The sequence below is a fragment of the Hippichthys cyanospilos genome, chromosome 8 (assembly GCF_059441005.1).
Source record: "Hippichthys cyanospilos isolate Australia breed blue-spotted pipefish chromosome 8, RoL_Hcya_1.0, whole genome shotgun sequence".
Lineage (NCBI taxonomy): Eukaryota > Metazoa > Chordata > Actinopteri > Syngnathiformes > Syngnathidae > Hippichthys > Hippichthys cyanospilos.
In genome coordinates, this window is record NC_142376.1 from 20,516,910 (window position 1) to 20,544,747 (window position 27,838).

The 27,838-nt window shown below is 40.9% G+C and overlaps 3 protein-coding genes and 1 long non-coding RNA gene across 6 annotated transcripts in view; 1 reads left to right on the forward strand and 3 right to left on the reverse strand.

Annotated features, from left to right (window-relative positions):
• Positions 1-656: 656 nt before the first annotated feature.
• LOC148420508 (uncharacterized) lies at positions 657-12,213 on the reverse strand. Its single transcript, XM_088422012.1, has 4 exons — positions 12,098-12,213; positions 11,722-11,807; positions 4,442-4,574; positions 657-861 (listed from the first exon to the last, which is right to left on the reverse strand). The coding sequence occupies exons 1-4, from the start codon at positions 12,211-12,213 to the stop codon at positions 822-824; spliced, it is 375 nt and encodes a 124-aa protein (XP_088278138.1). The 3' UTR covers positions 657-821.
• Positions 6,838-7,451, reverse strand: LOC148420509 (uncharacterized). Its single transcript, XR_015866421.1, has 3 exons — positions 7,404-7,451; positions 7,257-7,326; positions 6,838-6,996 (listed from the first exon to the last, which is right to left on the reverse strand). It is a non-coding gene; the product is annotated as an uncharacterized LOC148420509 (long non-coding RNA).
• A 3,257-nt stretch (positions 12,214-15,470) lies between the features above and the next one.
• LOC148420510 (zinc finger protein 503-like) lies at positions 15,471-18,302 on the reverse strand. 3 transcript variants are annotated; one of them, XM_088422215.1, is made up of 3 exons: positions 17,920-18,292; positions 17,648-17,830; positions 15,471-17,568 (listed from the first exon to the last, which is right to left on the reverse strand). In XM_088422215.1, exons 2-3 carry the CDS (start codon positions 17,726-17,728, stop codon positions 16,117-16,119), a joined length of 1,533 nt encoding a protein of 510 aa, XP_088278341.1. In that variant the 5' UTR covers positions 17,729-17,830; positions 17,920-18,292; the 3' UTR covers positions 15,471-16,116. The 3 variants fall into 3 exon arrangements, with proteins under 3 accessions (XP_088278341.1, XP_088278340.1, XP_088278339.1); XM_088422214.1 differs by having other exon boundaries at positions 17,648-17,833; XM_088422213.1 differs by having other exon boundaries at positions 17,648-18,302.
• Positions 18,303-26,971: 8,669 nt separating this feature from the next.
• The window catches only part of lrmda (leucine rich melanocyte differentiation associated), a 314,493-nt gene continuing 313,626 nt past the window's right edge, over positions 26,972-27,838 (forward strand). The window contains exon 1 of the mRNA XM_088420645.1: positions 26,972-27,103. Within this exon, the coding sequence (XP_088276771.1) occupies positions 27,059-27,103 (45 nt within the window). The 5' untranslated portion in view covers positions 26,972-27,058. The remainder of the gene's footprint in view (positions 27,104-27,838) is intronic.

Below are 27,838 nucleotides of genomic sequence, written 5' to 3' on the forward strand. Positions count from 1 at the left end.
CGAAAATTCTTGTCCATGGCACTGAAAAAGATTATAATCCTTTGCTCGACTATAATTATATTGAAAGTCAAGTTTTGGCCCATTTTTAGTGCCGCCTTCAGTCGATGACGTCCCTAGCATCTGCCAACCATCTCAACCAATGGGCTGGCCAACCCTAGTATGAGAGCTAAGCATTCTGAGAATAAATCACTGAGCAACTCAAACCTAAATACTGAAAGACTCCATGCATCCATAGTGTTAACTGCTTATCCTTATGTGAAAAAATGAAGAAACCAACCACTACAAAACCGTGGCATAAAAATTACATTATTGATGCTCTGCTTCATATAAAAAGGGGTACTCATATCCAAATCTTGGCAGACCATATGTGATAGTATTTTCAATGCAATCAAAATGGGTTGTGATTTTATGTCAAAAAAATCATTCATTTATAACCTCAGAGCAGAATCAATCTCTTGAGCCACACTTCATGGTACTACTGCAACATGTTCCTGACAGTTGCATCAAAGGGCTGCAAAGCGCTCCAATACAACACAAAACAGGGCTGAGCAGTTCCTGTTGTGATGAATTTAATGATGACACAAAACGTTTTGCAGTATGACGGTTTACGTGAGACCTCACAACAAAAATAGTAATAAAACAATATAGATTTGTTTTCCAATGGAAAAGCCTTGACACTCACAACATTTTGTAGTTGGGTCGTAATCATTCGTCTTTACGCAGCTGTTCAAATATTCCATTTGTAATTTTGGAGATATTCCTTGAGCGTCTGCGCTCGAGATCGGGCTCGTCGACAGGCTTCAGCGTGACTGACATGCTCATCAAAATGAGAATCCTTCTCGCCTCAGGGAGCTGTGATACCTGTCAAACAGTGGATATCTTTTAATGTTCCTGTCTCAAATGCATGTCACAGCAAATGCCAAGTCATAACATCAGTTATTACCTGCATGTTCAATGCCTGATTTCTCTTATTTACCTACGATTTGAAAACATCCCTTCACTTGTCTCCCAGCTGCCTCGTTGTGGTGGGAATCGTCCCATGACAGCTTTTCTGGCTTCAAACTTCCCCTTGATTTCATCTGTTTATTTTTTATTTATTTGCTTTTGATTGACTCTTTGACTGTGTGGCTTTGCGAGTGTGTTGTCAAGGTTGCTCCGTGCCTCATGTTTTAGAATACATAAAGCCCGGTTAATTCGTGCTGTTATCCTTCACATGGGAGAAAATTAACAGCTGCTTACTTTAACAACAGAGAGAGTAGTTCTACAAAAGGTGACCTGTCACACATGCGAAGAAAATTATTTTTGTCACTCAAAACACATGCTATTAGTTTTGATCCCTGTGTAGACAGTGGGGATGAATATTGTAAAAAAAAAAAAAAAAAATCAGGTGGCAAAAAGAAATGGTTTGCTATTTAGTAGTGCTGTTCATATAACACACGAATGGCAGGAGTATACGTACATCCAATAAGTTTATCTAGTCTTAGGTGATAATATTGATATATTGCGATGCAAAGTGACACAATACGCGTATTGCAATAAGACCTTCAGTTTCCAATGTATCACATATCAGTTTGGAATTGCCTCATTTTCATAATAGTTCTCTTTTCTTTAAATCAATACAGTCCGGAACGGCTTTGGAAAAACATAGCTGGGCAGTTTGCGCCAGTAGTAAATAATTCTCCTGCGGGCGGAACTATTGTTATGAATACTGGGTTCCTACGGGGACTGATTTGATAAAAGGAACGTGTGTTGGTCAGAGCGGTATATCAACGCCGCTTTGCATTTTAAAGTCAGTATGTTTGGCCTCATTATTAATGCTGTTATAGTTGTCTTAATCAGCTGCCAGCCTCGTGGGGGACGGGCGGTCAGGATGATGGATGGATGGATGCATGCTGCGTGGGCTGCCGTTTGAGCTGCAAGATGGCGTGCCAGTTACTGTATTTTACGCACTATAAGGTGCACCCAAAAGCCTGATTTTTTTTTAAAAGCTGACGGTGCGCCTTATAATCCGGTGCGCCTTATATATGGATCAAATCATGTGCTGACTGCATAAGATATAATTTATGCCTAAAAAATCCAGTTCAGTTGGCCCGAGGGTATTAAAGCCAACGCGACCCGATTAATTAACTTGATTTGCAGGCCCAACATTTTTTTTTTTTTTTTGAGAACTTAGGAGTGTGTGGCCGCACACTCATCTTTGTCTTTTAAATTTCCCTGATATTCGTTTATTCCTAACTTCTTTGTGCTCCATACCGTAGCAGCGGGTCAAAAATATATAATGCACGCCGAGGAAAAAATTAAAAAGACGGCGGCGCCAGCCTTCACCCACGCTTGGCTTCAAACTCATACCATTGCATGTTTGGTGCTTAGATTTCCCTGAATTCCGTTTGTTTGTAACTTCTTTGTGCTCCATAACAAAATAGCTGGTCAAAAATATATAATGCATGCGGAGGGGAAAATCAAAAGGATTGCGGAGCAGCATTCACAAGTGCATGGCTTGATCTGGATCTATTCTGCACTCTGTTTAGAAGTTAAATAGCAATTACCAATAACGCATTCGCTGTTTTATCTGATTTTTTTAATAACAAATATTTCTTAGTATAATATCCACACAACGCTTATTTTGTATGAATAAAGTTTATATTCTATTAATAAAGTTTGATGACTTTGCTGATTGTTTTTAATACATTCCCTTTAGTAAAGCACCATCTAGTGGCTGCATAACGCAACTCTATCTAGTGGATGCCTAATGCAACCCCAGCCAGTACTATGGTTTCAACTCTATGTGCACCTTATAATCTGGTGCGCCTTATATATGGCATTTTTTTAGAAACTCGGCCGTTCATTGACGGTGCGCCTTATAATCCGGTGCGCCTTAAAGTGCGGAAAATACGGTACATGGTTTTACTGGCTGGTTAGAAAGATCTGTATCATAAAACTCATTATTAATAGTAAATTTAATCACCAATGTGCCAAAAGTAATTTATATGCACATATTACACTCTGGAAAGTACTTAAGTCATTTTCCAGCTTCTTTAAGCATTTGTTTTACAGTATATTTATGTACATCTAGTATAGGATAAGGTGTAATAAGTGTCATGGAGATTCAACTTTTTGGAGTGATACTGTATTAATTTATGACCCTAAACAGCCCCAAAGTGTTATTTTTCTTCAATTATGCATTTTTACATTTTTAATTTCTTGCTTACTCTGCGCTGTTAGCACTGGCCCTGCCCAGAGAGAAATCCGGGTACATGCATTCTCTCGTCACTGTTTGTAGCATCACACTAAGGAAGAATGCCCTTGTACCACCTCTGTACTGAACCCAGACCACCAAGAAAAAAATGCATACACAGATGTTCTTTGAGTTTCTTTTTCATTCCGGAGTTGAATCAAGTCGGCCAAGAAAACGTCAGTGTTTCATTCATTCAGTGGCGGGTTATGAATTTCAACTCTTGGCCTTCAGTGACATCATTTTTATTCCTACCTGAAATGCCTCTGAATAACATCTGTAGTTTGTCATTAACCTACATTAACACTGTGGTATGTTCAGAATTAAAGTGAACATTTGTGAAAAAAAAAAAACAAATGAAAGATTAAGCTGGCAGGAAATTACTATAATTGTCCATGATTTTACATATTGATACATCTTTTCTCATTTAATTTTATGTCTAATGTAATGACACCTGTTAGGTTTTTATAAAATGCTTGCCAGACCGTAAAAACAGGCAAATTCCTGCTATTGTTCTAATACCGTACTACCTTCAAAGCCACAAAATTACCAGGTCAACTTTACTCCACAAGAAGTAGAGCTACAGCAGATGGCTGAAAAATGACTGGATATGCATCCATCCATTATCTTGACCACTTATCAAGGTTCGTGGGCATGCTGGAGCCTATCTGAGCTGTCTTTGGGTATTAGGCGGGGTACACTCTGAACAGGTTGCCAGCCAATTGATGGCATACACTGACAAACCAGAACTCTCACAAACATACCAAAGGACAACTTTTGAGTGTCCAATTTAATTACCGTGCATGTTTTTGGAATGTTGGAGGAGAGCATGCAAACTACAATACTAACTAACTATAGTAATCCCAACAACTTGAGCAGAACCAAGCAGATCCTGATGCAGAGCATTGACGATGTGTGGGTGCGTTTGCGGATGTGTGTGTTTTACAATTATGTCAAGGTACCTTCTGTGTTGCAAAAGAAACAAAAAGCAGGTAATTTGAGACGCGATTCCTCTGCTAAAACCGAAATGCATTAGAGCAATAAAAATGATGACGGAGCCCCAGATTTCCCGGGGCTGTGATGCTGGGATGCCTGGCCCAATTTGTCTGGCAGCCAGGCCCATTAGTCTGCTGTGCTCCCTTCTTAATACGCTCGGCTGGCCCAAACGTCTCAGATCAATGTTTGATACATCACGGCATCATAACTTACCGCATTTGGATGAGTTGAGAAATGTCCCGCTCTCCTCTTATTTCCTCTGAGAGGTCTCTATTGGAAGTCGCGGGGCAGCAGCGATGAGGGAACACGGGCTTCGGCAGTTTTGGAGCGGTGGTAATTGTTTGGTCTGCTGACATGAATGAATTGCTGAAGTAATGTGCAGGCTGGTAATAGGTGAATAGTTTATATCAGAATGATAAATATAGCTCTCATAAATCACATAAGTGTTATATATTGCAGTTTTTAGCGTGGCGCTCCGACCAGGAATCTCTGGAGGGTGTCATAGTGGAGGGGGCACTTTCTACTTGTCTGTGTAGTATTGGTTCATTGCTTTCTTTACTCTGCCATTGTACATAGAACTATTAATGCCCTCATATTTCTTCAAAGGTCTTCATTTTGAGTTGTGCAAAAACAAATACAAAGATGTGCAATAGTATGCAAAAGTCTCAGACCTCCACTAAATTTGTTTTTATGACCATTTTTCACAATGATCTATGTGACTTACAAAATATGAGAACATTTGGTTTACAGAAAAGAACACACAAATCTTTGTAGCAAAATGTAGTGTAAAGAAGCACCCAATTCAATTTCAACAATCTATTATATTATGCACCACAGACATAATCTGATAAAACGGCATTATTTTTTCTTTTACCATGTGAGACAATATAATATATAATATCAGGTAACCAGGAAATATACAGATGGACAAACAAGCCCAAATGCAAATTTTGATGAATTGCTATTGTATTATTCTCTCTCGAGATACTTTCAATTTAGCTGTTAATATGCTATTCAGAATTGGTCGTTCTCTATTGTTCTAGTCTAGACTAGTGCTTTTTAACCTGGGTTTGATCTGCCCCTAAGCGTTTGGTGAGTTGGTCTTATTTTATTTTTCAGACAAAAAAGGGTTTGGTTGAATGCAGGTTTGAAACTGGCCTGGGAGGTACTGAACCTCCAAAAACTTTTCTAGACCAGTGTTTTTTTATCCAGTGTTGCATGGTGCAGTGATGTTTTTTTTACTTCTTGGGTGTTTTTTTTTACTTCTTGGAAAAAAATGTGTTGGCTGTAGGCATGGGCTTACAGTATAACTGGATTGGTGATATAACATGATTTTAAAAGTCAAACTAACTTGAAACTGTCCAAATCCGCCAAAAGTGGTGAGTTCTTTTCCATCTCGTGGTGTCTGTCTTAACAGACAACAAGCAGCCAATCACATGGCAGCTGCTGTTGTTCACTTCCTAATTCACTGGCTTCAGTGTCAATATGAGTTTGCTATGGCTGGTAAAAAAAAAAAAAAAAAAAGAAAGAAAATTAGACCATATTGGAAGTTAAGCAGAATGAGTGGGAGTATGTAAAAACGTTTTCTCCGAGTGAATCTCACAGGCAGAATTCCACTTGTATGCAGTGAGTCATTTTTAGCATTGTTTAAAAAAAAATAAATAAAAAAAGAGTATATGCCAACAATGTACTGGTAGAACACTGCTTAGAGGACTGAAGTGTCCTGATCCTAATGCGAGGCTGATCAAGCTCATAAAAATAGCACATAAAAATAATTAATCTTAATTCCCTTTAAAAAAAAAAAACTATCATATGACTGTATCTCAAAAATTGATAAAGTTACAGCAATTTGAATGTTTAAGGTGAAATCACCAGTTTTGAGAGAAAAAAAAATGTCTAAGGTTTTGCCACATTCATCTTTCAAATGTCCAAGTTTTTTGTGCTTGACACTCGGCAGAAGCAGACACATTTTGCTCTCCTCTTTCCAACCCTTATCTTCCCTGCTTTGCTGCACTTCTGTTGTGTGCTGTCTTTTGTTCTAGCGCTCATTGTCGCCTCTTGTAGTATTTCTTGTCTTTAAAAGCTAACCATGGGATTGGTCAGCTGAGCTCTTGTCTCAATCAACAAAATGTTCTCGGCGAGAATGACAAGCAAGGGGGAAGCCTTCTTGCCTGTCCGTGACATTCGCCGCTGGATATGCCATGGATCCAGGGAACAAGTGGAGGCTGGTGTGTTTGTTCATCTTGTCCATGGAGGATGTTGAGGACATTGACATTATTGGATTTTTGATGACAGGGATCCTCATTATTGGAGTTGGCGGATAACTGATGAAACGCAAAATTGAACAATCTGGTGCGCGTCTTCTTTAAGGGCGTTGGGCGAGCAATCAACGCTCAGACTTAAGCTGCGAGTGACCCAAACCACAAATATATTATATATATTATATATATATATATATATATATATATATATATATAGCACTTGTTATGCTGTAATGTGAATTATGATGTTGGTTTTGTATTATAACTTAGGCTAGTGCAGAAGATCTTGGCTCGGCTAGGAGGAAAGTGAGGTGCTCAATGATGAACGGAATGCATATAGTCAGCAAGGTGTTGTTATTATATACAGTGAAGACAACAAAATATATACAATATATACAATGTGCACAGGGGTAGTTGGTTGGCTCACTCAGTCAGTGAGTCACACGGCAGGTGAACGCACTGGTCAGTTCGCTCGTGGGTTTAGCTCGCCATCAACGGGAACCTGGCCTGTATAAAACAGGACCAGCGATACATATGGTAATCTACCATTACACACAATTCACCAAGTAAAACAACATTTTACAATATCACTTGATAAATCATTATATCACCATGATCATGATTGTCGTGTACATAAAATAAATCCTAGGGTTTTCGATGGCAGATTGTGACTGCACAAGAGTACTCTTTTATACATTCAAGCATAGACACGATAGCCTTAGCATAATAGCGTTAGCATGATAGTGACAAGCAGCATGCTGACTCACCAGTCCCTCGTTTACAACAAATCATGGCGTGCACAATTTCTCATGAGAAGGGCGGAACATCTGCAATGGTCTGCAATGGTGGCAGCACAACAGTTACTGTCGTGGTCGAAGCCGATTATCGCGGATTCAAATCGGCTAGGTTCGTACCTGTGTATGCTACGGTCCGTCCCGCACCCAACTCACGAGGGAATGCCGGGCGCGGCCATATTTAAAAAGACGTGCACAGGACGTCTCGCGATCGATCTCGCGATAGGTCGACACGAAGAAAGTAGCTGGGTTACACACATATATATATATATATATATATATATATATATATATATATATATATATATATATATATATATATATATATATATATATATATATATATATATACATATATATATATATATATATATATACATATATATATATATATATATACATATATATATATATATATATATATACATATATATATATATATATATATATATATATATATATATATATACATATATACATATATATATATATATATATATATACTGTCCGGCAAAGCCTCTGCACCCTACCTCCACAGGCAAGCACCTGGCCTTCCATCCTCATATATGGCAGTTGCTGACTAGGCTATCATACTTCTCCCTTTTCGGTTCAAATACCTACTCCATTCACTCCTCCCACAGCACCACGAGCTCCTGCATGACAACGTTCTTTCTTGCCTCTGACACCAAAACGATGCTGGGTCTGAGGGTGGTCTTGGCAACATGCTGGTGGAACTTGAATTGGCTGCCCAAATCCACTGACAAACTTCAGTCCTGTGTAGTCTTGAGAAGCCCTGATTTTGCTCTCCGTGCTGTACTTGACTTCACCATTCAAAGCCGTTGAATGAAGTTAATGGCTTTCTCAATGGGGTTTGATCTTTGACAGCTGGCTGTGATAGTTTTGAGCAATTGATCATGGCGTCATCGGTATCTGCTGTCCCCCAGAGCCTTTGGGCAGTAACTCATTAGGTGCTCGAGGGTCCCCTTCCTTTCCTTTCGCACAGGGGGCATGCTGGTGTGTCAACTAAACCCCAGCAGTGCAGGTTGGAAGGACAGGGAAGTACATCGTAGACTGCCTGGACGAAATACTTGATGCAGTGTGGCTCTGCCAGCCAGAGATCAGTCCATGAAATCTTCTTCTGCGCCACCTGCTTCCATTTTGTCCAGGCGCCCTGCTTTCTCATTCCCACTGCTCTGCTGGATCTCACCTCCTCCACCACAGCTCTCACCTGGTCTGGACTAGTTGCCTCCTTTCCCCGAGCCTTATCAAACCAGGGAGTAGACTAGCACTTCCTCTGGCCACTGTTCCCACCAGGACTTTGTGGCATAGCCTCCTCTACTGCAGCCTCTGCTCTCCACATCCTGCCAGTCTTGACCGCTACTCCTGCCCCGGATACTTTTGGGTCTGCTGACTCACAGAACAGCAACACCTCCCTTGCAAGACCTTAAACTCCTCCCCAATGGATTTCAAGTGGAGTGTCAGTTTGCAGGTGTTTCCATAAAGGGCGATGTTGCTTAAGCTCCTCGGCAGGCCTAGCCATCTCCTCAAGTAGCAAGCTGACTCGTCTTTCCAGATCTGAGATGGTAGTGATCGAGTACTCATAGAGGAGCATTAGCCACAATATCCTTGGCAGAATCACATGTTGGCACCTACGCCTTGAATTTTCCTGTAAAGCCCGTCTTGGCTACATCCTTCAGCAATCCCTCTAGCTCTTCGCAAGTCTTCTTGATGGAAGCTGAATCCCTGAGGCTGCTGTCAAAGAACTTTCCCAAGCTCTTTATTGGCTTCTCAGAGATGGTGGGGACTGGATATTAACTGTATGGGTCCATTTATGTAGTAAGATCGCTGTCAAAAAGGCGTATCCGTGTTTTCAAAGAGATGTATGCATGTTTTCAGAGTTGTATCCGCACTTGTCTTGCGAGAGTCGTACTCATACGAGTGGTAAAACAAGGATACAAATTTGAAAACACAAATTCAAATCTGAAAACACGAATACAAATCTGAACACACGGATAGAAATCTGAAAACACGAATACACATTTGAAAACACGAATATACATTTTAAAACACGGATACGTCTTTTTGACAGCCATCTTACGACATAGAGCCATGCATGCGAAAGAAGATTCATGCGCGTGTCTCGCGACACGTACGAGTGGTAAAATACGGATACAAATCTGAAACACGAATACAAATCCTAAAGCATAGATACGAATCTGAAAACAGAGATACAAATCTGAAAACACGAATACAAATCTGAAAACATTGATCCAAAACTGAAAACACGCATACGTCTATTTAAAAACACGGACACGCCTTTTTGACAGCGACCTTCCGCCATATCCATTCACATATGTCTTTGCACACGGCACATACTCTTTCTTTGCACACTGTGCAAATGCCCTCAACTGTAGTTTGCGAATGCCCTCTATTGGGTCTGATTGCAGACAGATTTCATACAGCTTGGCGACACAAGTTAGCTGAATTCTAATTGGATAAAAACTCTAACCTAAAACTACAACACTGGAAGGAACGTAACTAAATGGATATAATACTTTACAACACGAAAACAAGAGAATATGGAGAACAATTTTATATATATATAAAATATATATATTAAGGAAATGAAATTGACTTTTATCACAGTTATTATACTTCTTATAGTTTATGATAGTTATGATAATGATGTCAGGTTATGTTAGGCCAGCAGAGAAGGCCTTACACAACTGCAAACACACACACATTTTATATATATATATATATATATATATATATATATATATATATATATATATATATATATATATATATATATATATATATATATATATATATATATATATATATCACACATATACACACACACACACACACACACACACACACACGTTTCTGATTCCCAAATGTAGTCCTCAAGCGAGGGCATGTAATGGGGGTAATTTGGTTCTCAAACATCAGTGCCAGAGCAGACAGGAAAAGACCGCCTCTCCTCATTGATTTACAAATGTGAAGCGCTCATCCAGGTGATGTGGCGAGAAGTGGCAGTGTTGATCTGTCGCCGCCACTCACTCCTGGCGCCGGTGAGACACTTTCTTGCACCTCGACAGTCTAATTGAGGTCATTTCTGTCTGCTTCAGGTATCTGCTATGCGTCAGGGTGTTTTAGCGCAGATAATTTGCCCATTTGCCACGTTCTGACAAAAGATATTTTATGAAAATGCACCCTTATTCCAGGCACCTTAATGGAGTGTGCTGGGGTAGTGTGTGAGCTGGTGAGCTTCTTGTCAGTCACTTATACTTTATATGTAAAAAGCTGAACAAAAAGTGCAGTGATATTTTGCTTTTGGTTCAAGAAGGATCTCAGGACAAGGAATCAAAGGATTATTGTATTTTTTTAAGATTTGGAATTCTCCCATCTCAAACTGAGATGGCTCCTTTCAAGCTCCGATATGGAAATACCTTCGAATATGGTCCCAATCCGTCCCACAAAAATTGGTTATCATGACCAAGCTTCTCACCTTATTTCTAAGGAAGAGCGCAGACACCCTTCAGAAGAAACCTATTTTGGTCACTTGTATCCAGGATCTCATTAGGTCACCGCCAGTAGCATGTGACCATACGTGAGGACAGAAACATAGAACGATCGGCAATTCAAGAGTGTCGTTTTGGCACAGCTTCTTCTTTACCACAACAGTCCGATACAGAGCCTGCATCACAGCAGGGGCTGCACTGACCCACCTGTCAAACTCCCCTTCCATTCTGCTATCACTTGTGAACTAGGGCCCAATACCTGAAATCCTCCACTTGGGGCAGTACCTCATCCATGACCCGGAGAGGGCACTCCACGCTTTCTGACTGAGGCCCATAGTCTTAGATATGAAAGTGCTGATCTTAATCCTACCTGCTTCAGCCTCAGCTGCAAACCGCTCCAGGGAGAGTTGGAGATCAGTGCCTGAAGAAGCCAACAGCCCTACATCATTGGCAAAAAGCAGAGATGCAATGCTGAGATGCCCAAACCGGACCCCTTTAATGCTTTGGCTGAACCTCAAAATTATGTCCATAAGCATAATGAACAGAATTGGTGACAAAGAGCAGCCTTGGCGGAGCCCAACTCTCCCTGGAAACGAAGTGCTGTCCACACGATGTTGCTGAGGTATGTCAACTAGGTCAGCCCCACAACAACAAGAGCCTTCAGGAACACTGGGCGAATCCTATCCGCCCCGGGTACCTTGCCACTATTTGACCCCTTCAATGGCTTCGACCCCATAGATAGGGGAGTCCACCTCTGAGTTTCCAAACTCTGCTACCTCACATTTAGACATGTGGGTGGAATTAGGGAGGTTTTATAATTTTTCCACCAGCCCATGACTTCCCGAGTCAAAGTCAACAATGCGCCATCTCCATTACAGTATACACAGTGTTAATGGTGCACTGCTTACCTCTTCTGAGACGCTTAATGATGGACCAGAATTTTGTCCGGAAGTCGTTTTCCATGGCATCATCAAACTCCTCCCACACCAGGGTTCTGCGTGAGCAACCAACAGAAGCGCATTCCATTTGGCCGACCAGTAAAGTACTAGTATGACATGGATTAAAATCTGACGTTTTAAAAATTGCACAAAAGCAAAGATTGATTATTTTTTATTCGTTCATAATAACAGACAGCTTGGGGGGGAAACTCAAAGATGTGGGAACATTTACAAGTAGAGTCATGTTGATTACAAGCTGCACTTTGACTCCATTACCACAATCAACACCAAAGAGGACAAGCCCACGTGTTAATAAATCACCTGAGCAGATCATGACTCATCTTACCTGAGCGACACATTTACTGCAGCTGCGCGTGCAAAAGAATAGTGGCGCGACACCGAGATCACCTCCTGAGAGGTGCAAATGTTATTAAAGAGAGGAAAGATGTAATTGTAAGGCATAATTGCGACTCGGAAAATGTCAAGTGATCATAAAGAGTCCGGTTCCTCTATAGCTTTGACCTTTTATTGTCTGTTAAAACAACGTCGTAAAAGATAATAATTGCTCGTGCGCTGGTGTGTGTGCATCGCCTTTTACACGTCATGCCTTACTGACATTCCTCAAAATTGTTAGAGCAGACGAAGAGACGTGTCACGCAACCTCTAATGACAGATTTAGTGGTGCTAAAGTTGAATATGAGGTTAGCTCTGTGTGCGTGTCCGTGCGTGTGCGTGTGCGTAAAAAAGAGTGTGAATCATGTCATGACCCATGCACCCCACCCACTCACCTCTTGCCAGATGTCTTCGCGCAGCTTTCCTGCAGATGACTTTATTTTGAATTTCTTGGAAACAGCTACCATTCATGTTCAACTTCATCTATTCAAGTGTTGTACTGGACTGACTTCAAACCCTGTTAAATCAATTCAGAGATTTGTTTCGAAATACATTACACATGTTTGAAAATAATTGCTAAGATTGTGCAAAAGCTGGTGCTCATCTAGGTTTTTATCGTTAACGAACTTTAAAAAGTAAATTGAGGGGAAAAAAATATTCTCGTTAATGTAATAAGATGATAGAGAAGAAGGAATGTCAAATTGTTCGGAAATGTAAGTTTGTAGCACCCGACAAATACTTCATACACTATTTTGGAAAAAAGAACAAATGTAAACGAAAATAACCTATTTCTGAAAATTCAAACAGATTTATAAATTAACAGAATTTCAAACACACGTTTAACTGTAGTTCATTTTTTTCGGATTAAAAAAAAAGTGATGATTGAGCTTTCCAAAAGTATCATAACTCTGGTGCTGATTTGTGGAAATTGTGTTATTTACTTATTTATATTTGTAACCACTTTATTTTAATGTATATTTTGGAAATGGCTTAAACAAGTCCCATAAGGTGCCGGGCCAAGAGTGCGCAAATATAACGTAGTAGAGCGAAAGGGGGAGGGGGAGGAGGAGGAGGGGGGGGGGGGTGTCTAATGCGGCAGCCGGCTTGTGATGGGGGCTTCGGACTACAAGGCTTCTGGAGCGCCCCGTTGTTGCTGGTGTGAAGTGCTATGACAAATCCGTTGGGATGTATTGCAACCACCAAAACATTTAAGAAGATATATTTTCGCAGATATCATTAACCTTAACGCGTAATGCTTTTATATCGTGTTGCAAAAAGCTGAAGAAAAACTACTTGCGGAGTTTATTCAGCTTGCTGAAGTGATTGAGGAGACAGATGTTTTTAAACCTCTATGGTGCATAACAGTGGTCCATTGAAAAAACAATGTCAAAGAAAAAGCAAAACATCTCTGGAATTAATTTTAAGTTTGTAGACTGGGGTTGAGTTATGCGGACGTTGTCAATCATATCAGTTGCATGAAAATCAAAGAAAAGGGCAAACTCGCGGAATTTGTCCTTGCAATAAAGCTGATTGTATGATGTAGACGCACGCAAGACATTGTTGTGGTTTGTTTTAAAATAAATATTGCAAAAATAAGTAAAAATGTGTACTTTAACGCTAGCTCAGACAAGCCGGTATCCAATCATGACCTCTCGTGCGACTTTCTGATTTTATCAAAATCTTTCAAAATTCAAAATTCAAAATTTGATTTAAGTTTATTGACAATAAAAAAATGACATTCCTTCTTACCAAAAGGTACTGTTTAATATCGCAATCTTTGTGAAATATTTTGTTTAATACTACTGCCTTACTATAGGTTAATTATTTTTAGATTTTGGTGGGTTATTCATTTTAGGCACACCTTATCGAGAATATTAGGATCTACAACAGGACTTCCCAAACACTTTCCTCGTATCAAACAATGTAAACTATTTTGGAAAAAAAAAAAAAAAACATCAGATACACACACCGTTTTAAAATCATTATACTGTACAACACACACACACACACACACACACACACACACACACACACACATTGATATTTGTACTGGCGTGAAAGAGTGGTGCATTTTATATCCTTGTTTCTTTCGAGTGTTTTTCTTTCTTTTTTTGTGTGCGTCTGCACTGTTGTACTCCGTTAATATTTTTTAACTGCTCTTCTTTTTAGTTTCTTCAAGATGTGCAGCTGTAAGTTGTCCAATACTGTACGTTAAGCTTGCATGTAACCACTCAAAATGACACTCACCCCTCCCATTTTCAGAGCAAGTCTACATCGCTTCTAAGCCTGTTTAAGGCCCTGCTGGACAAAAGTAAATATCCACTTTAATCCGCTCCGTACATTCCCATGATACTGAATGCTTTGTGTGTGTGTTACGTCTGTGTGCGCGCGTGTGCGAAAGTGTGTGTGTGCGTGTGTGTGTGTATATACATTGCGGGTGAGGAGGCCATGCAGGCATGCAAGTCAAGGTGGTAGTCTTGCTAATTCATGCGCACATGCGTCTGCCCCCCCACCCTTCCTGTTTTTTTTTTTTTTTTAGCCCCCCCTCAGGTGACAGCAGCAAGAGGAGGGGCACATGATGAATGGCCTTCCACTGGGACCTCCACAGCACAGGCAGCGTGATGCGGCTAAAAACATGGAAATGGCTCTGTATCGTCATGACATCACTTTCGACGCTACATAGAAAAATTAGAACAAACGATGTGTAGCAAATTACATTTAAATGCAAGTTTAAAACACGTCTGCAACTTTCTCACATTGCTTGAAGTTAATGCGTTTTGATAGGTTGTTTTTCAAAACCGGTGCTTTAACATCACTTCAAATGCAATTTTCTGTGCAAAAGTCAAATATTATATTATTATTTAATATTGAATATGCATTTAACGCCTTGGAATTTTCACTTTTGCATTAAAAATATTATGTAGCACACACAGTCGCTACATAAGCAAATTATCGCAAAAATATCAGACGGAAATATAAAAAAATCGAGCTCCTTCCTGCGATTTCTTTCCTTCAGTGTTTGTGTGTGCGTGTGTGTGTGTGTTGGGGTAAATATACACGCACATTGTATTACCATAATATCGGACACTTTAAAAGAATATATGTATAATTTTACACACTTTCGAAATAGTACGCATAACGATATAAATATATGAGAATTGTTTTTATGACAAAAAATATTCATCCCTTATTTTTAAACCACAAAATGTATTAAATACGATTCTATTGAATATTAAACTGATTCACACACAAGCAAGCAAGCGAACACACACCAACTCACACACACTCACACGCTTACAACAACTATTTTCATATTTCAGTTATAATGTGTTGTATATTTTCAATTTAATTGTTTTAATATAAACGTACTTGCTGGAAACAACACACTGTCTGCAGATGTCAGCGGTTAAATGATAAACGAAAAAAACACAGTTGGTGAGTCAAATCAATGAGCCACAAGGACTTATGGAACACAATTGTTTCTTTTCTTTTTTTTTTTTTTACCCCCATAATACATAGAAAAAATACCAATTCTCTTCCCATGGTATACACCTGAAAAATAACGGTAATTTCAAATGTGGACATTTTCATAATTTTAAGAAACAAAACCAGCAGAAAAAAACATGCATGTAAATTATTTTTTCTTTTCTCAATGAGACATTTTTTTTTCCTTTTAAATAAGAACAAATACAATCAGAGCAATTCTGAAATGAACATCAAAATGAGGAAGCCGACTTTGAAATACTGTGCGCTCCGCTCATCCACTTTAGCTCGAGACTCATGTTGCCACATAAAGCACTTTTTGACTTGCTCAAATATGTTCCATTTTGCAGCCTGCTTGTTTTTTAGGCAGACATATAAATAAATACAGTTTGAGTCCACGGATCCCGTCCATACGTCCATATAAAAGTCTTTATATTTGCATTCTTTGTATTATAAACTTTGTAAGGTCTTTTTTGTTGTCTCCACTCCTCACTGATATCCCAGCGCTGATGCTGTGGTGAGTCTCTGGCCGTAGAGTGCGTAAGGGGAGTAGTAGGGGCCGGTGGCCGCTGGAACCGGGACTGGAGCACCGGGGGTGGGCAGCGGGCTTTTGGAGTACGGGTGGTAGCGGCTGCTGAGTCCCAGTGCGTGATGCGGGCTCCTCAGAGCCAAGGTCCCGGGGCTGCCGGGGGCCCCCGAAGGCGGCATGTGCATGTGACAGGCCATGGCTGCGGCAGCCGCGCTGGCCAACGAGGAGGAGCCCGGGTAGCCGGAGATGAGCTTCTCCGCCCCGGTGAAGGCAGTGTGTGTCCTCAGGTGGTTCAGCAGCTCCTCCGAGGTGGAGAAGCGCTTGTCGCACGGTCCGTTGGCCGACACCCAGTTGCACACGTGCGGCAGAGGGTCGTTGGGGAGCATAAAACCGTACGGATACAAGGGGTGTCCGCTGAACGAGGGCGCCGACGAGTGCACTCCATGGATTGGGTGCGTGGGGTACATGAGCGGGTAGCTGGACTTGAGCGCGGCCGCCGCGGCCGCAGCCGAGTCGTGCGTGCACGGCGCCCCCGCCGAGCCCGCCAAGTGGCTGGCACAGTGGTAGCTGAGGCAGTAAGGGTCTCTGCACAGGCTGGCCGACATGATGGAGGGCGGGGAGGCTCCGGCCAGGGGGCTGGAGCCGGCCTTGCTGCAGCCCAGCGAGCTGGCCAGCTGCGCGTTCACCAGGCTGCCCCCGTGCGGCATAAAGTGCTGGGGGTAGCCCGCGTAGGCCCCGGCCAAGCCGCCCGGGTACGTCATTCCCGCCGGGGGCAGAGGAAAGACGGTCTGACCCGGCTTGTAAGGAGACACGGGCGCTACCAGCCCCGAGCCGAGCACCGACGCGGAGGACGACGACGTGACAGGGGAGGACTCCGAGGCCGAGGCTGAAGTGGAGGTCTTGGGACCGTGCGTGGTCTCCTGGTGCTGGTTGACCTCCACGTTAATCCCACCGCAACTCACGCTTATCCGGCTGTGGCTGGACGTGGCCGAGCCGCCGTCCGCGCCGTTTTTCCCGCAGTCCGAGTCTTTCTTGTCGTCCCGCTCACCGCACTTGCCCTCCGCCGGCATGGGGGAGGCAGACGAGCTCGAGTTGGGGCTGCCTGTGCGCGGCGTGAACGGCTGACAGGTGGCGCTCGGCACTCGGAAACCAGACTTGTCCGCGCCGACTCCGACTCCTCCGCCGCTGCCGCCCGACGAGTCCTTCTTGTCGGACGGCTTGGAGTAGGGCTTGAAGCTCGACTTGTCGTCCGCGCCGATGTCGCTCATCTTCAGCGGGCCGCATTTAGAATCCTTGTCGCTAGATCCATTGGAAGTGACCGAGGAGAGTTTGGAGGAGGGCGGCGGGTCCGGCTTGCCGATCTGAGAGCAGGTCTGCGCCAGGAGAGCCAGGGGACTCTTCTTGGCATCGAGCTGGAGACGAAGCGGTCATTTCGTTATAAGCTAACACTGAAAGAATATTTTTGATGGAACGTCGTAAATGCTTTCTTACCTCGATGGGGCTGACGGGGGTGGAGGGCAAAGGCTGCAGATACTCCGGGTGCAAAATGTGTCCCGAGCGTGCGGTGAGCATTTTCAAAACCTTTAACGGGAGTCGCTTGGCTTGCCGTTGCGGGTCTGACGGCGGCGCCGAGTGCTGCTGCGGCTGTTGCTGCTGCTTCTGTCTCTGCTGCTGCTTCTTGTGGAGGAAGAGAGAAGAGGCCGGCTCGTCGCTATCGCTGCTTCCCGGACGACTGGCTCGCTCCCAGGCTGCGCTCAACTCACCGAGATTGGTCAGGACAGACGTCGAAGGCGACGTTCTCATGTCCCAATGGTCAGCCAAGTGGACGGCGTAGTTTCGCGAAGATGCATTCAGGAAACCGCCAAAAACGGCTATAACCGATCAGAACAAAGCGACCGAGAATAATAATCCTGCTGGTTGGAGAAGCGGCGGCGAGTGGGCAAAGAAAGGTTTTCGCCGCGTGCGTCCGTGTCCGCGTCCTCCCTGCGTGTAGTTCCGCACTCAACACTGGGAGACGTTTTCACTCCGGGAAGGAGAGAGGAGGAAAAAAAAAAGAAGCTGAATTAGTCCCGAGATGAAAGCCTTTGCCGCCTTCCAATCAAATGGCAGCCCGAGGTGATTGGAGGGTCAAGGGGATGTGACGTCACCGTGCTTGACAGCTCCACAAGAGGGGAGGAGCCCCGTGGTATCTTTAAATGTTTGCTTGATGAGAACGCTTACTCGTTTCCCCCCTAAAAGTGCCGTTTTATAAGTGTTTTCACATCAAACCAACTCGCTTCTTTTGTTGGGTAGAAAATTGTTCCAGACTAAAAATATGTTACAATGGTTGATTACAATGGCATAAGCAATGGACATTTGAACAAATGGTGTTGTTGCAACACATGCAAACGGAAAATCCAAGAGTATTCATAGGGAACTATTAAGTATGCTCTGTGAAAAAATGTCAAATAGTACTGCTTCTGAATGATCTTTGTTGTCAATTTATTGCGTTTGTATTTTATTACTCGCATGTAGAAGAGTTAAGTACACCAATGGATTAAAATGTATATTAAGTTAAACATTTTTATATAAACAAATGAATATCGTGTGTTTAATCAATCAAATATGAATCAAACACATATACTTTAATTCCCTCATTCTCTATGTTATTGTTTGGCAATTGCATACTATTGGATGCAATTTAGGGCAAAATGAAAGAAAAATGAAACGTCAAGAAAGTTTGAAGGATTTATAAGGGAGTTATTTGCGTTTCAAGCAGATATTTATCATTTACGGTAACGAATTATTTTATACTTACCTCATAAGGTGAGGCAAAATATCCCAAATGTATATTTTCAAGGCTCCACCTACAAGCTCTACTTTTGTACCTAGCAACCATAAAACCAACCGGCCCACCCTCTTTAAACAACCGAGTGTTGACAGGAATAGACCAAAAACTAAGTGATGGAGCGGACGCAAATGTCACATGTTTTCACTATAATATACAACCCGCCCCCTATTTCTATTCCTAACTTCAACCCCAGTCGATGCAATCAATCAGTTATTTGTCAAGGGGGCTGTCAATCAATGCTACAACCGATTTATTTCAATGAATTTGTGTTGGGGCCAAAATAGTCAAGCGACTTTATTTGACGGGAGTATTTTGACACACCGCGAGGAGCCGTGGCATAATTCAAATGTATGAAAAATAATTCATACCTATGCATATTTGACGCAGTGTTTGCAGATGGCTGTCACTTGTCAACTCCAACAAAGGCAGACATTTAACACAGTGATGTCTCCGGGCTTTATTTGCACACAATGCAGAAAAAAATGGTCTGGCTTCTTTGTGTGTGTGTGTGCGTGTGTGTAAAAAGAGAAGAGCGATGGACTGTCAGGTGGTGCGAAGAAAAGAAAAAGTACAAAATGGCTCCCAACTATTCACCGCTGAGAGGGCTAATCAGTATTGAGACTTCGGGGAGTAAAGGGTGGGGGTGCTGGGGGCGTGGGGGGGGGGGGGGGGGGGGATTCCTTTCAATGCTTTCATCTCCATCGGCGCTCAATTAAAAGCCTATCAGTTTGTAAGTAAATCAACGCCTATCAGGCTTGTCACATCAAACAAAACGATGATTATTGCAACCCGCCTTTGCCATTAATCTCCCTCTGCGGTAATCGCCTTGACAGGTCAACTTTTGGAGAGGCACATCCACGAGAAAACATGGCCTGGAAGCTTATACAGGACGATACATAGTTAAATATTTTTTTTCTAAAAGGGGGAAAAAATACACATTTTAGAAAGTATTTGCTTTGTCCTCCTAACACCTTTGGTTATTTGCATTTTAGTTAATTATAACTAAAACACTTGTCACTTTTTGGTAACAATTCAAATTAAAATAAAACCCCTATCTTTCCTATAATAACAATGTAACTAAGTTAAATATCCATAAAGGTTACATATTTGCACACACACACACACACACACACACACACACACACACACGCAAACACACCATACCAAAACTATAAAACGTTGTTTATAATATGTTAATAAATACTGTTTTTAAAAAAAGAAAAAATAACGGTCCTTAGTGTGATTTTATTTCAGTTATTAAGATTAATTTTGTAAATTTCTTGTCAATATATGTATGTATTTGCATTGTTGTCGTGATTGTATGTGGTTTTGTGTACAAAGACAGTATTAATACATTTAGTATAAAGTGCAGTGCAAATCAACAGCAGTCAAAAAACAGAGAATTTACTTCACAATTTCACTTTACATGTTTGTTTTTCAATTGTTATTGCTGAAATCAGAGATGCAGTTGAATCTATGGCATGTAGGTCATATTTAGACAGGCATGTGTGTGATCTGGACCAAATGTAATAAATAAATAAACCAAGCAACTGTCATCTTGAAGTCCTTATAACCCACAAATGCGATTGTTCAGTTTCTGCATCATATTCGCCTCATAGATTTAACCTGATTTAAGGTCATAGGTCAGAAGAAAATGTTCACACAGGTCTTTGTCATTTCAATAAAATATTAAGTGCACACTCTTCAACGATGATTTTTTTTTAATGCAAGGGAGCGAACTCTAGAGTGTGAGTGTGTGAAAAAATATGTAAAAATGTGTGATTGATAGCTGCGTGGCTGTGTTCTGCGTGGGTTTGACAGTCCGTGACACAATATGTGAGTTATTAGGGCGAAGAAGGGCAGCCATAAATTGTCAGTGTCAGCCCCCCCCAAAAAACTCTCCTTTTATCCTCCCGCAAGACGAATGGCCTTGTGCACGCACACATACGCGCTCACAATCACAAGCGCGCGCAGGCAAAAACACACACTCGCACACCCTGAAAAGTACTCGTTTTTCATCTCCAAAAGCATTAGAAACCATAATATGTTCGACCAAAACTTTTATTTAAACTAAAAATATATTTACTTATATTGCACGCTCGACGTTACATGCAAATACAACTGTTCGTCTTCGTGTAAGGAGTAAGATTATATATTAATAACCTTAAAAAAAACTCGTTTACTAAACTCCACTATGTGCGATCAAGGGTTAAAAACACACACAAAAAAACATACATGATTATAACAAGATTCATATAAATACATACATATACTGTACTCATAAAAAACAACTCTGAGCACTCGTTCGATTGTGTGTGCTGTGTGCAAGTATCCTCTCCCTCTCGCTGCGGATCCAGCAAGCAGTTGCTTCTGAGTGGGCGTGTTGAACGTGACGTTCCAAGGCATGTAAACGCTGGGCGGGTGGAGGGAGCGGTGGGCTTTCTCACTTGTCTATCATGTTTTACAATAACCTAGAGCAGGGGTCACCAACCTTTTTGAAAATGAGAGCTAATTCTTTGGTACTGACTAATACAAGGGCACAAAATAATGTGATGATAATGACGATGTGAATTATTTCTCACAATCATTAAGGAACAGCTGTAGTGAATATGTAAATCAAATAAAACATGTTATGTACATGTAATATATGTATATTTGTTTGTAACATTCCGAGAAAATCACACTGTTCTATCACTTGTGAGCTAGTTGCAGAACAGGCTTCTGGGTTACTCATTTGATCCTTGCGGGCTACTTGGGGCCCGTGGCCACCACGTTGGTGACCCCTGACCTAGAGAATTGAGTAGGATATTATAAAAAAAAGGTCTAGGAAATAGAGAACTGACCTTTATTGTAGCTTACTGTAAGTTACAATTAAAAAAAAAAAAGACAGTCAAATGAATCAATATTGCGCTATTTTAAAATACATCAATTTTCAGCCCTTTAATTTAAAGAGTCCATACAGTGAATTAGTTTAGTCAGTCATACAAGTGTAAAAATAATAAACAAACTATATAAAATTACAAAATTATGAAACGTGAAACTACTCATCCTTTAAGAATAGTTTCAGTGTGATCAAAATACACACAGTTTGACTGTTTATTGCTGGTAAATTATTCTTGTCATTTCCAGACTGGAGATTAATGCAGAAGCTCATTTTTTATCACATCACGTTTGTTCTTCGTGCTCGGGGAAACATTCCTTTTTGCTATCATTTTGTGTTATTGATAGGATGTCACAATGTATGTCACCTCTGTACACGCGTATGGCTGCTGTGTAGGACTGATTTTTTTTTTTTTATATTCTTATTTTTTGATGTACAATGAGTGCTTAGAACATTTTTGATAGCCAATATAGGAAAATTGTGAGTTACTTTGTGACCTTTGGCTGCAATAGGTAAGAAGGATAAACTCATTCAAAAGGGGAAAAAGGCAAATATAAAGTGCACATAAAATATGAGTTCACAGTGTACAAAAGTGTACATAAATAACAGTGGTTGATATAACTAAATTACAAATGCTATTAATTTCACAACAAAACGTTAATTAGATGCGTATGAGTACTTATGCATATGCTAACATATACCAGAGGTAAATACCTGGCACAAACGAAAAAGCTAAAGAGCTAAACGCATACAAAGCTGCACTATATAACATGCTGAAGAACTAACATTAGCTAGCATGTTGCCCACAGTCACAAGCTATTGGATCAACAAACTCATTTTGGGCATATTATCATAAATGCCAACATTTGTACAAAGAAAGTACAACTTACAAACACTCTTGGGCCAGATTTCACCAGTTTTGGAAGTAATGCATTACAAAAGTAATATAATCACTGTAATGCATAATTTTTTGCTGTGACGCGGTAGTGTAATGCATTACACACACAAAAAAAGTAATATTTTACTCAACACAAGTGAGAGTACAGTGTAAGTATTCTCTACTAAGGAATCCTATTTGCTTTGTCCAATCTTTCCTTCTAACAAAATTTTGTTATGGGAGAAACAACGGTACATGTCCTGCGCGAACATGCAAGTACATTAACAAAATACAGTACATGTGTAATAACACACACAATAAAATGCAAAAATATATCGTCCAATCCGTGTTTATTAAACAAAAACTGCAGTATTTAGAACAAGTTCAAGTTGTGTTGCTAATTGCATTGCAAGTACAGTATTTTCCGAACTATAAGCCGCACGGATAAAACGCACTGGACTATAAGCCGCAGGTCATTGTTTAGTTTATAGATTAATTTAGTGAACTTTGCACACACTGCACATAGATAATATAACGATCATAATATAAATACAATCATATGTACTGTATTCTGTATATCGAATTTACATTTAGATATTTTTTAGACATTTTTCAGCCATTGCTTCACATCTTTTGAGTTCTATTTCATAGTTCTTCCATAAACTGACTCCTTGAACAGATACGCACATTTGCTTGACCGTTGGGAAAAAAAAAAAAAAAAAAAAAAACAGCAGAGAAACTGCACTAGACCATAAGCCGCAGGGCTCAAATCATGAGGAAAAAGTTGCGGCTTAAAGTCCGAAAAATACGGTAATCGTCCCATTGATCATCGCTGATGTCTGGTGATTGTTATGCGTCGAGCCATAAGCTATTTCACCTCAGAAGGTAAATTGCCAGAAAAGTAAGAATGGATTCCTTGTGTTTCATAGTTTCGTAGATTTGAGCCTTTCTGACTCAGAGTGTTTCCTGAAAGTTTTATACTTTGTATCCTGCTTTGCTCAATCGGGTGCATTTCACGGTCACACTTCTGTGGTCATTTTCGATCTTTTTTTTACTGACGCCATGATCTACAGGATTTAAATGAATATCATTAAAATCTTTCGTAATTACAGCCAAACTCATAGCAATAAAGAGTCACTTACATGTCACCATTTGGATCCGATGGTATTAGATTAAAAAAGGAGGGGACAATCTTCTGTTATATAGAGCGGGAACTTCCTGTGTTTGCGCTAATGTGTTCTTTCGAGTTTTTTTCGGGTTCGTTGTAATTCCGTTTGACAGAGATTAATAGTTGGGAATATTTACTGTAGTGCAATGCATTGCAATGTATTTTTAACAAGAAAGTGGTGTTTTCTTCCAAATTCACCAAAAACTCAGTGAAATGAGAGGAGAAAAGTCCGGGGCAAAACGTTTACTTTCTGTTATTAGTACTATATTATCTACGATGAGTGGTGCAGCAGCAGACGACAGGTTAGATATGACAATACCTGCACAAAGTTGACATACGTGTGGACAGACGCAGCTTTCGGCATTAGCCGCCATGTCCATGGATAAAGACTTCCTGATAGACCTTAAACGCACATAAAAATTGCAAGACAGAGAAACTGAAGTCTTCTGGAGGAAAGAACAAAAAAAGATGGAGTTTTTTTTCAAATTATGAGGCACTCTCTGGATCCACATTGGTGAGCTCAAACATTTTATTTGTATTTTATTGTTTTTTCATGTTTATTAGTCATTAAATCAATGATAACAAAATTAAATGTCAAATATATTCAACATAATTGAATTTAAGTGCTCTGGTATTTTAATGTTGCTTGATTAGCCTATATTAAAGATGATGTAACGTGTATGTGTGGATTCTCAAGCCTTGGTGTCACATTAATGGTATTATGAGGCAAGTTCATTTGAGGAAGGAATACAGTAATTATGACGTCACTGTAGGTTCAGGATTGAAATGCGCGACCTGACACTGCAATACCTACTAAATGACCAGGTTCTGAAACTTAAATGCTGCCCCTGTGATTGATTGATCTGTTAGCAGTGGCATGATGGAGGGCTGGTTAGCATATCTGCCTTACAGTTCTGAGGTCCCGGGTTAAATTCTAGTTTGCTCCAGCCTTCCTGTGTGGAGTTTGCGTGTCCCAATGATTTCCTTCGGCCACCCCGACTTCCTCCCACATTAAAAAAAATTACATGGTAGGTGTATTGGACACTCTAAAATGGACCTTAGGCATGATTGTGAGTGACTGTTTGTCTGTCTTTGTGTGCTCTGCGATTGGCTGACATCCAGTTCAAGGGCGTACCCTGCCTAATGCCCAAAGACGGCTGGCATTGGCATTAGCATGCCAACGACCCCAGTCGGGATAAGCACTTATAGGAAATGGATGGATGGATGGATGGATGCTCGATCTGTAAACTGAGCCAGTCACATTTTGGATAGTATTAGTAGATAAGAATCTTGAAGTCCAAAATGTCCCTCAATTCTGAATGACACAAACTATAAGTATTTTAAAACGACTATTACTTTTCAACAGTGACTGGCCGTGACTTTAACATGTACGCCTTCTGTGATGTCAGACTCTCAAATAAATAAATACACATTACTGGGCTACACAGGCTATTTTCCGAGGCTTTTAAATGTCAATATACGTGTTGCTGTCAAAACTTGAAAAAAAAAACAAAGTTAAAATATCCACGAAATTTGATGAAGTCACGATTACAAACCACGATTTAATATAAGAAGAACATCATGGTATTTCTTTACTATTAATGTAATATGAACAAAATAAAATAACACAAACATATTAAAGCTGAAACAATAAATAAAGAAAAGGCTCACACTCACCAAAACAAACTGCTGTCACAATTGATCAGTCTTTTCAATATTTCCCGATTTTTATTTACCTTTTCATTATGGAGGTCTCTTTCTCTCACCGAGATGTACAGTGTATCCACTCGAGTGTTCTATGAGTTTTTTTAAAGCACCGTAGCGCATTGAGGAGGTCTCTTTACCTTCGAACTGAGACGTACAATACTGTGTATCCACCCGAGTTTCCCCATAAGTTTTTAAAAGCACCATAGCGCGTGTGTACAGCTGTGCTTTGGTGTCTCGGTGCTGCCTTGGTTAAACAATTGAAGTTTGCAAATCCAGTGTAGCTCCAAACAACAAATCGATCCTTTGCAGACAAAAGGAATTCCCAGCAGAACTATTTGCCGGGGTTAGCTCACGCGCCTGGTAGCCCAGTCAGGAATACGGCCAAGTTGGGACAGGTTAGCTAATAGCTACGCTATGCTTCCAAAGCAATCGGGCAAAGCAAACACTGCGTAGCTTGCTTGTTGAGTATTGCACCGCCTTCCTGCAGTCAGCATCCACTCACGTCACGTTTAACATGAGGCCTCTAGATGGCGATCGTATGACTCAGTTGGCTATTACAGCTGTCTATTAAGTTATAGAGGCCGCTCATATCTGCGCTTGCACAGAAGCCCATGCCAAGTTGATGCGAATGTCCTGGCTTCTGGCTAAGGCAGATTACATACGGCCTGGCTACAACACTAGAAGGAGCGTAACCAAATGAATATAATATGACATGAAAAGAATAGAATATGGAGAATATTTTTTTTAAATAAAACAAAAAATATTGTATATTTATTTAGTAAAAATGAATTTGAAATGAAATAGACTTTCATTATAGTTATTAAAATTAATATAGTTTATTATGATAATCATATCAGGTTATGTTAGGCCAGGAGAGAAGGCCTTGCTGGCCCTGACGGGTCACCACTGCTTTTCAATTACCCTCAACCTTAAGTTGAATGGACACGATGGCAAGACAACAACTTCTTTGTGCACCCAATGAAGCGTTGTGTGATATCATAACGGCTAACAGGCGGCTCTGTGTACGGCGTGATGCATTCTGTAAATCGGTAAACCAGCCAGCCTGGGACACTTCCGCACATGCAGGTCAGCTGATCAAGACACGCGGAAAGCACCAACTTAACCCAACACAAAGTCTATCGCACTGCTATTAAGGTTTTAGCCACTTCGCGGATTCAGGACACAAGCTTGCTCGCCTGGCGTCGCGTCAACATTTCTCATTTCAGACAAGCGAGAGAGAACGAGAGAGAGCGAGAGCTAGAGAAAGAGAGAGAGAGAGAGGAGGGGGGGAGAGAGAGGGAGAGGGAGAGAGAGAGAGAGAGAGAGAGAGAGAGAGAGAGAGAGAGAGAGAGAGAGAGAGAGAGAGAGAGAGAGAGAGAGAGAGAGAGAGGCACAGGAACACGCGGTTGGCTGCTGGACTGTCAATCGGACTGGAAGTGATGGCTCGCAGGGAGTCGCCGTCGGTGGCTTTGAATGGAACGCATGTAAGTGTATTGTTGTTCTTGTCTTTAGCGGTTTTTACAAAGATTTCAAAGTGGTCTGAAGCGTGCAGTGTCACCTCCGAAAGCAGTCATGTGACCCAGTGTGGCGTTTCCTCCCACTCAAGTGACAGGACACATTGAGGCAGTGCCGAGAGGTACTTCCATGGATCCCAAAAGTTACTTTTCAAACTATTTAACATTTTACATGTGAGGGAGAGTATTCCCCGTTAATGTTTTCTAAAGTGCCAGTGCCATTAATAATGCTCACAATGATAGTGTGCCAACAAATTGCTGACAGTTGCTCAAAACATTACACACCTGTAGGATCCTCTGTCTATGAGATTCAATTCAGAAATTCTAGGCAGAAAGGAACTGCTGAAACGTGGTCATAGCGACCCCTCAAAACACTCTTCGAAACACTTTACTGCTTTACTTTTACTCATCTAAGAGAGAAGGCATGCAAAATAAATGTCCTATATAAAATGCCAAAAATATCTTTTTAAGATCTACACAAACACAACATGCACATAGCAGAATGAGCATATTAAATTAAGTGGATTTAACCAATTCAACTTCATACTCAAAGAGATGTAGCTAAATGTGTTTGCAAGTACAATACAGTACTGTATTGCTATTATCGATAACAAATGTCTAAAGCATTACCTGGGGATACTTGAAGGAACTCCAGGGGGTACTTGAGATTTTTAATAAAACAAACAAAAATTCATTAAAAATGAT

What these genes read in the sequence shown, in the direction of transcription:
- LOC148420508 (XM_088422012.1), bottom strand. Translation starts at nt 12,213, where the DNA reads ATGCCTTACAATTACATCTTTCCTCTCTTTAATAACATTTGCACCTCT. An exon ending in GCAGTAAATGTGTCGCTCAG is followed by an intron (nt 11,808 to 12,097) that starts GTAAGATGAGTC and finishes TTGCTCACGCAG; the next exon opens with AACCCTGGTGTGGGAGGAGT. An exon ending in TCTCAACTCATCCAAATGCG is followed by an intron (nt 862 to 4,441) that starts GTAAGTTATGAT and finishes ACTGTTTGACAG; the next exon opens with GTATCACAGCTCCCTGAGGC.
- LOC148420510 (XM_088422213.1), bottom strand. Translation starts at nt 17,959, where the DNA reads ATGAGAACGTCGCCTTCGACGTCTGTCCTGACCAATCTCGGTGAGTTG. An exon ending in CCCCCGTCAGCCCCATCGAG is followed by an intron (nt 17,569 to 17,647) that starts GTAAGAAAGCAT and finishes CTTCGTCTCCAG; the next exon opens with CTCGATGCCAAGAAGAGTCC.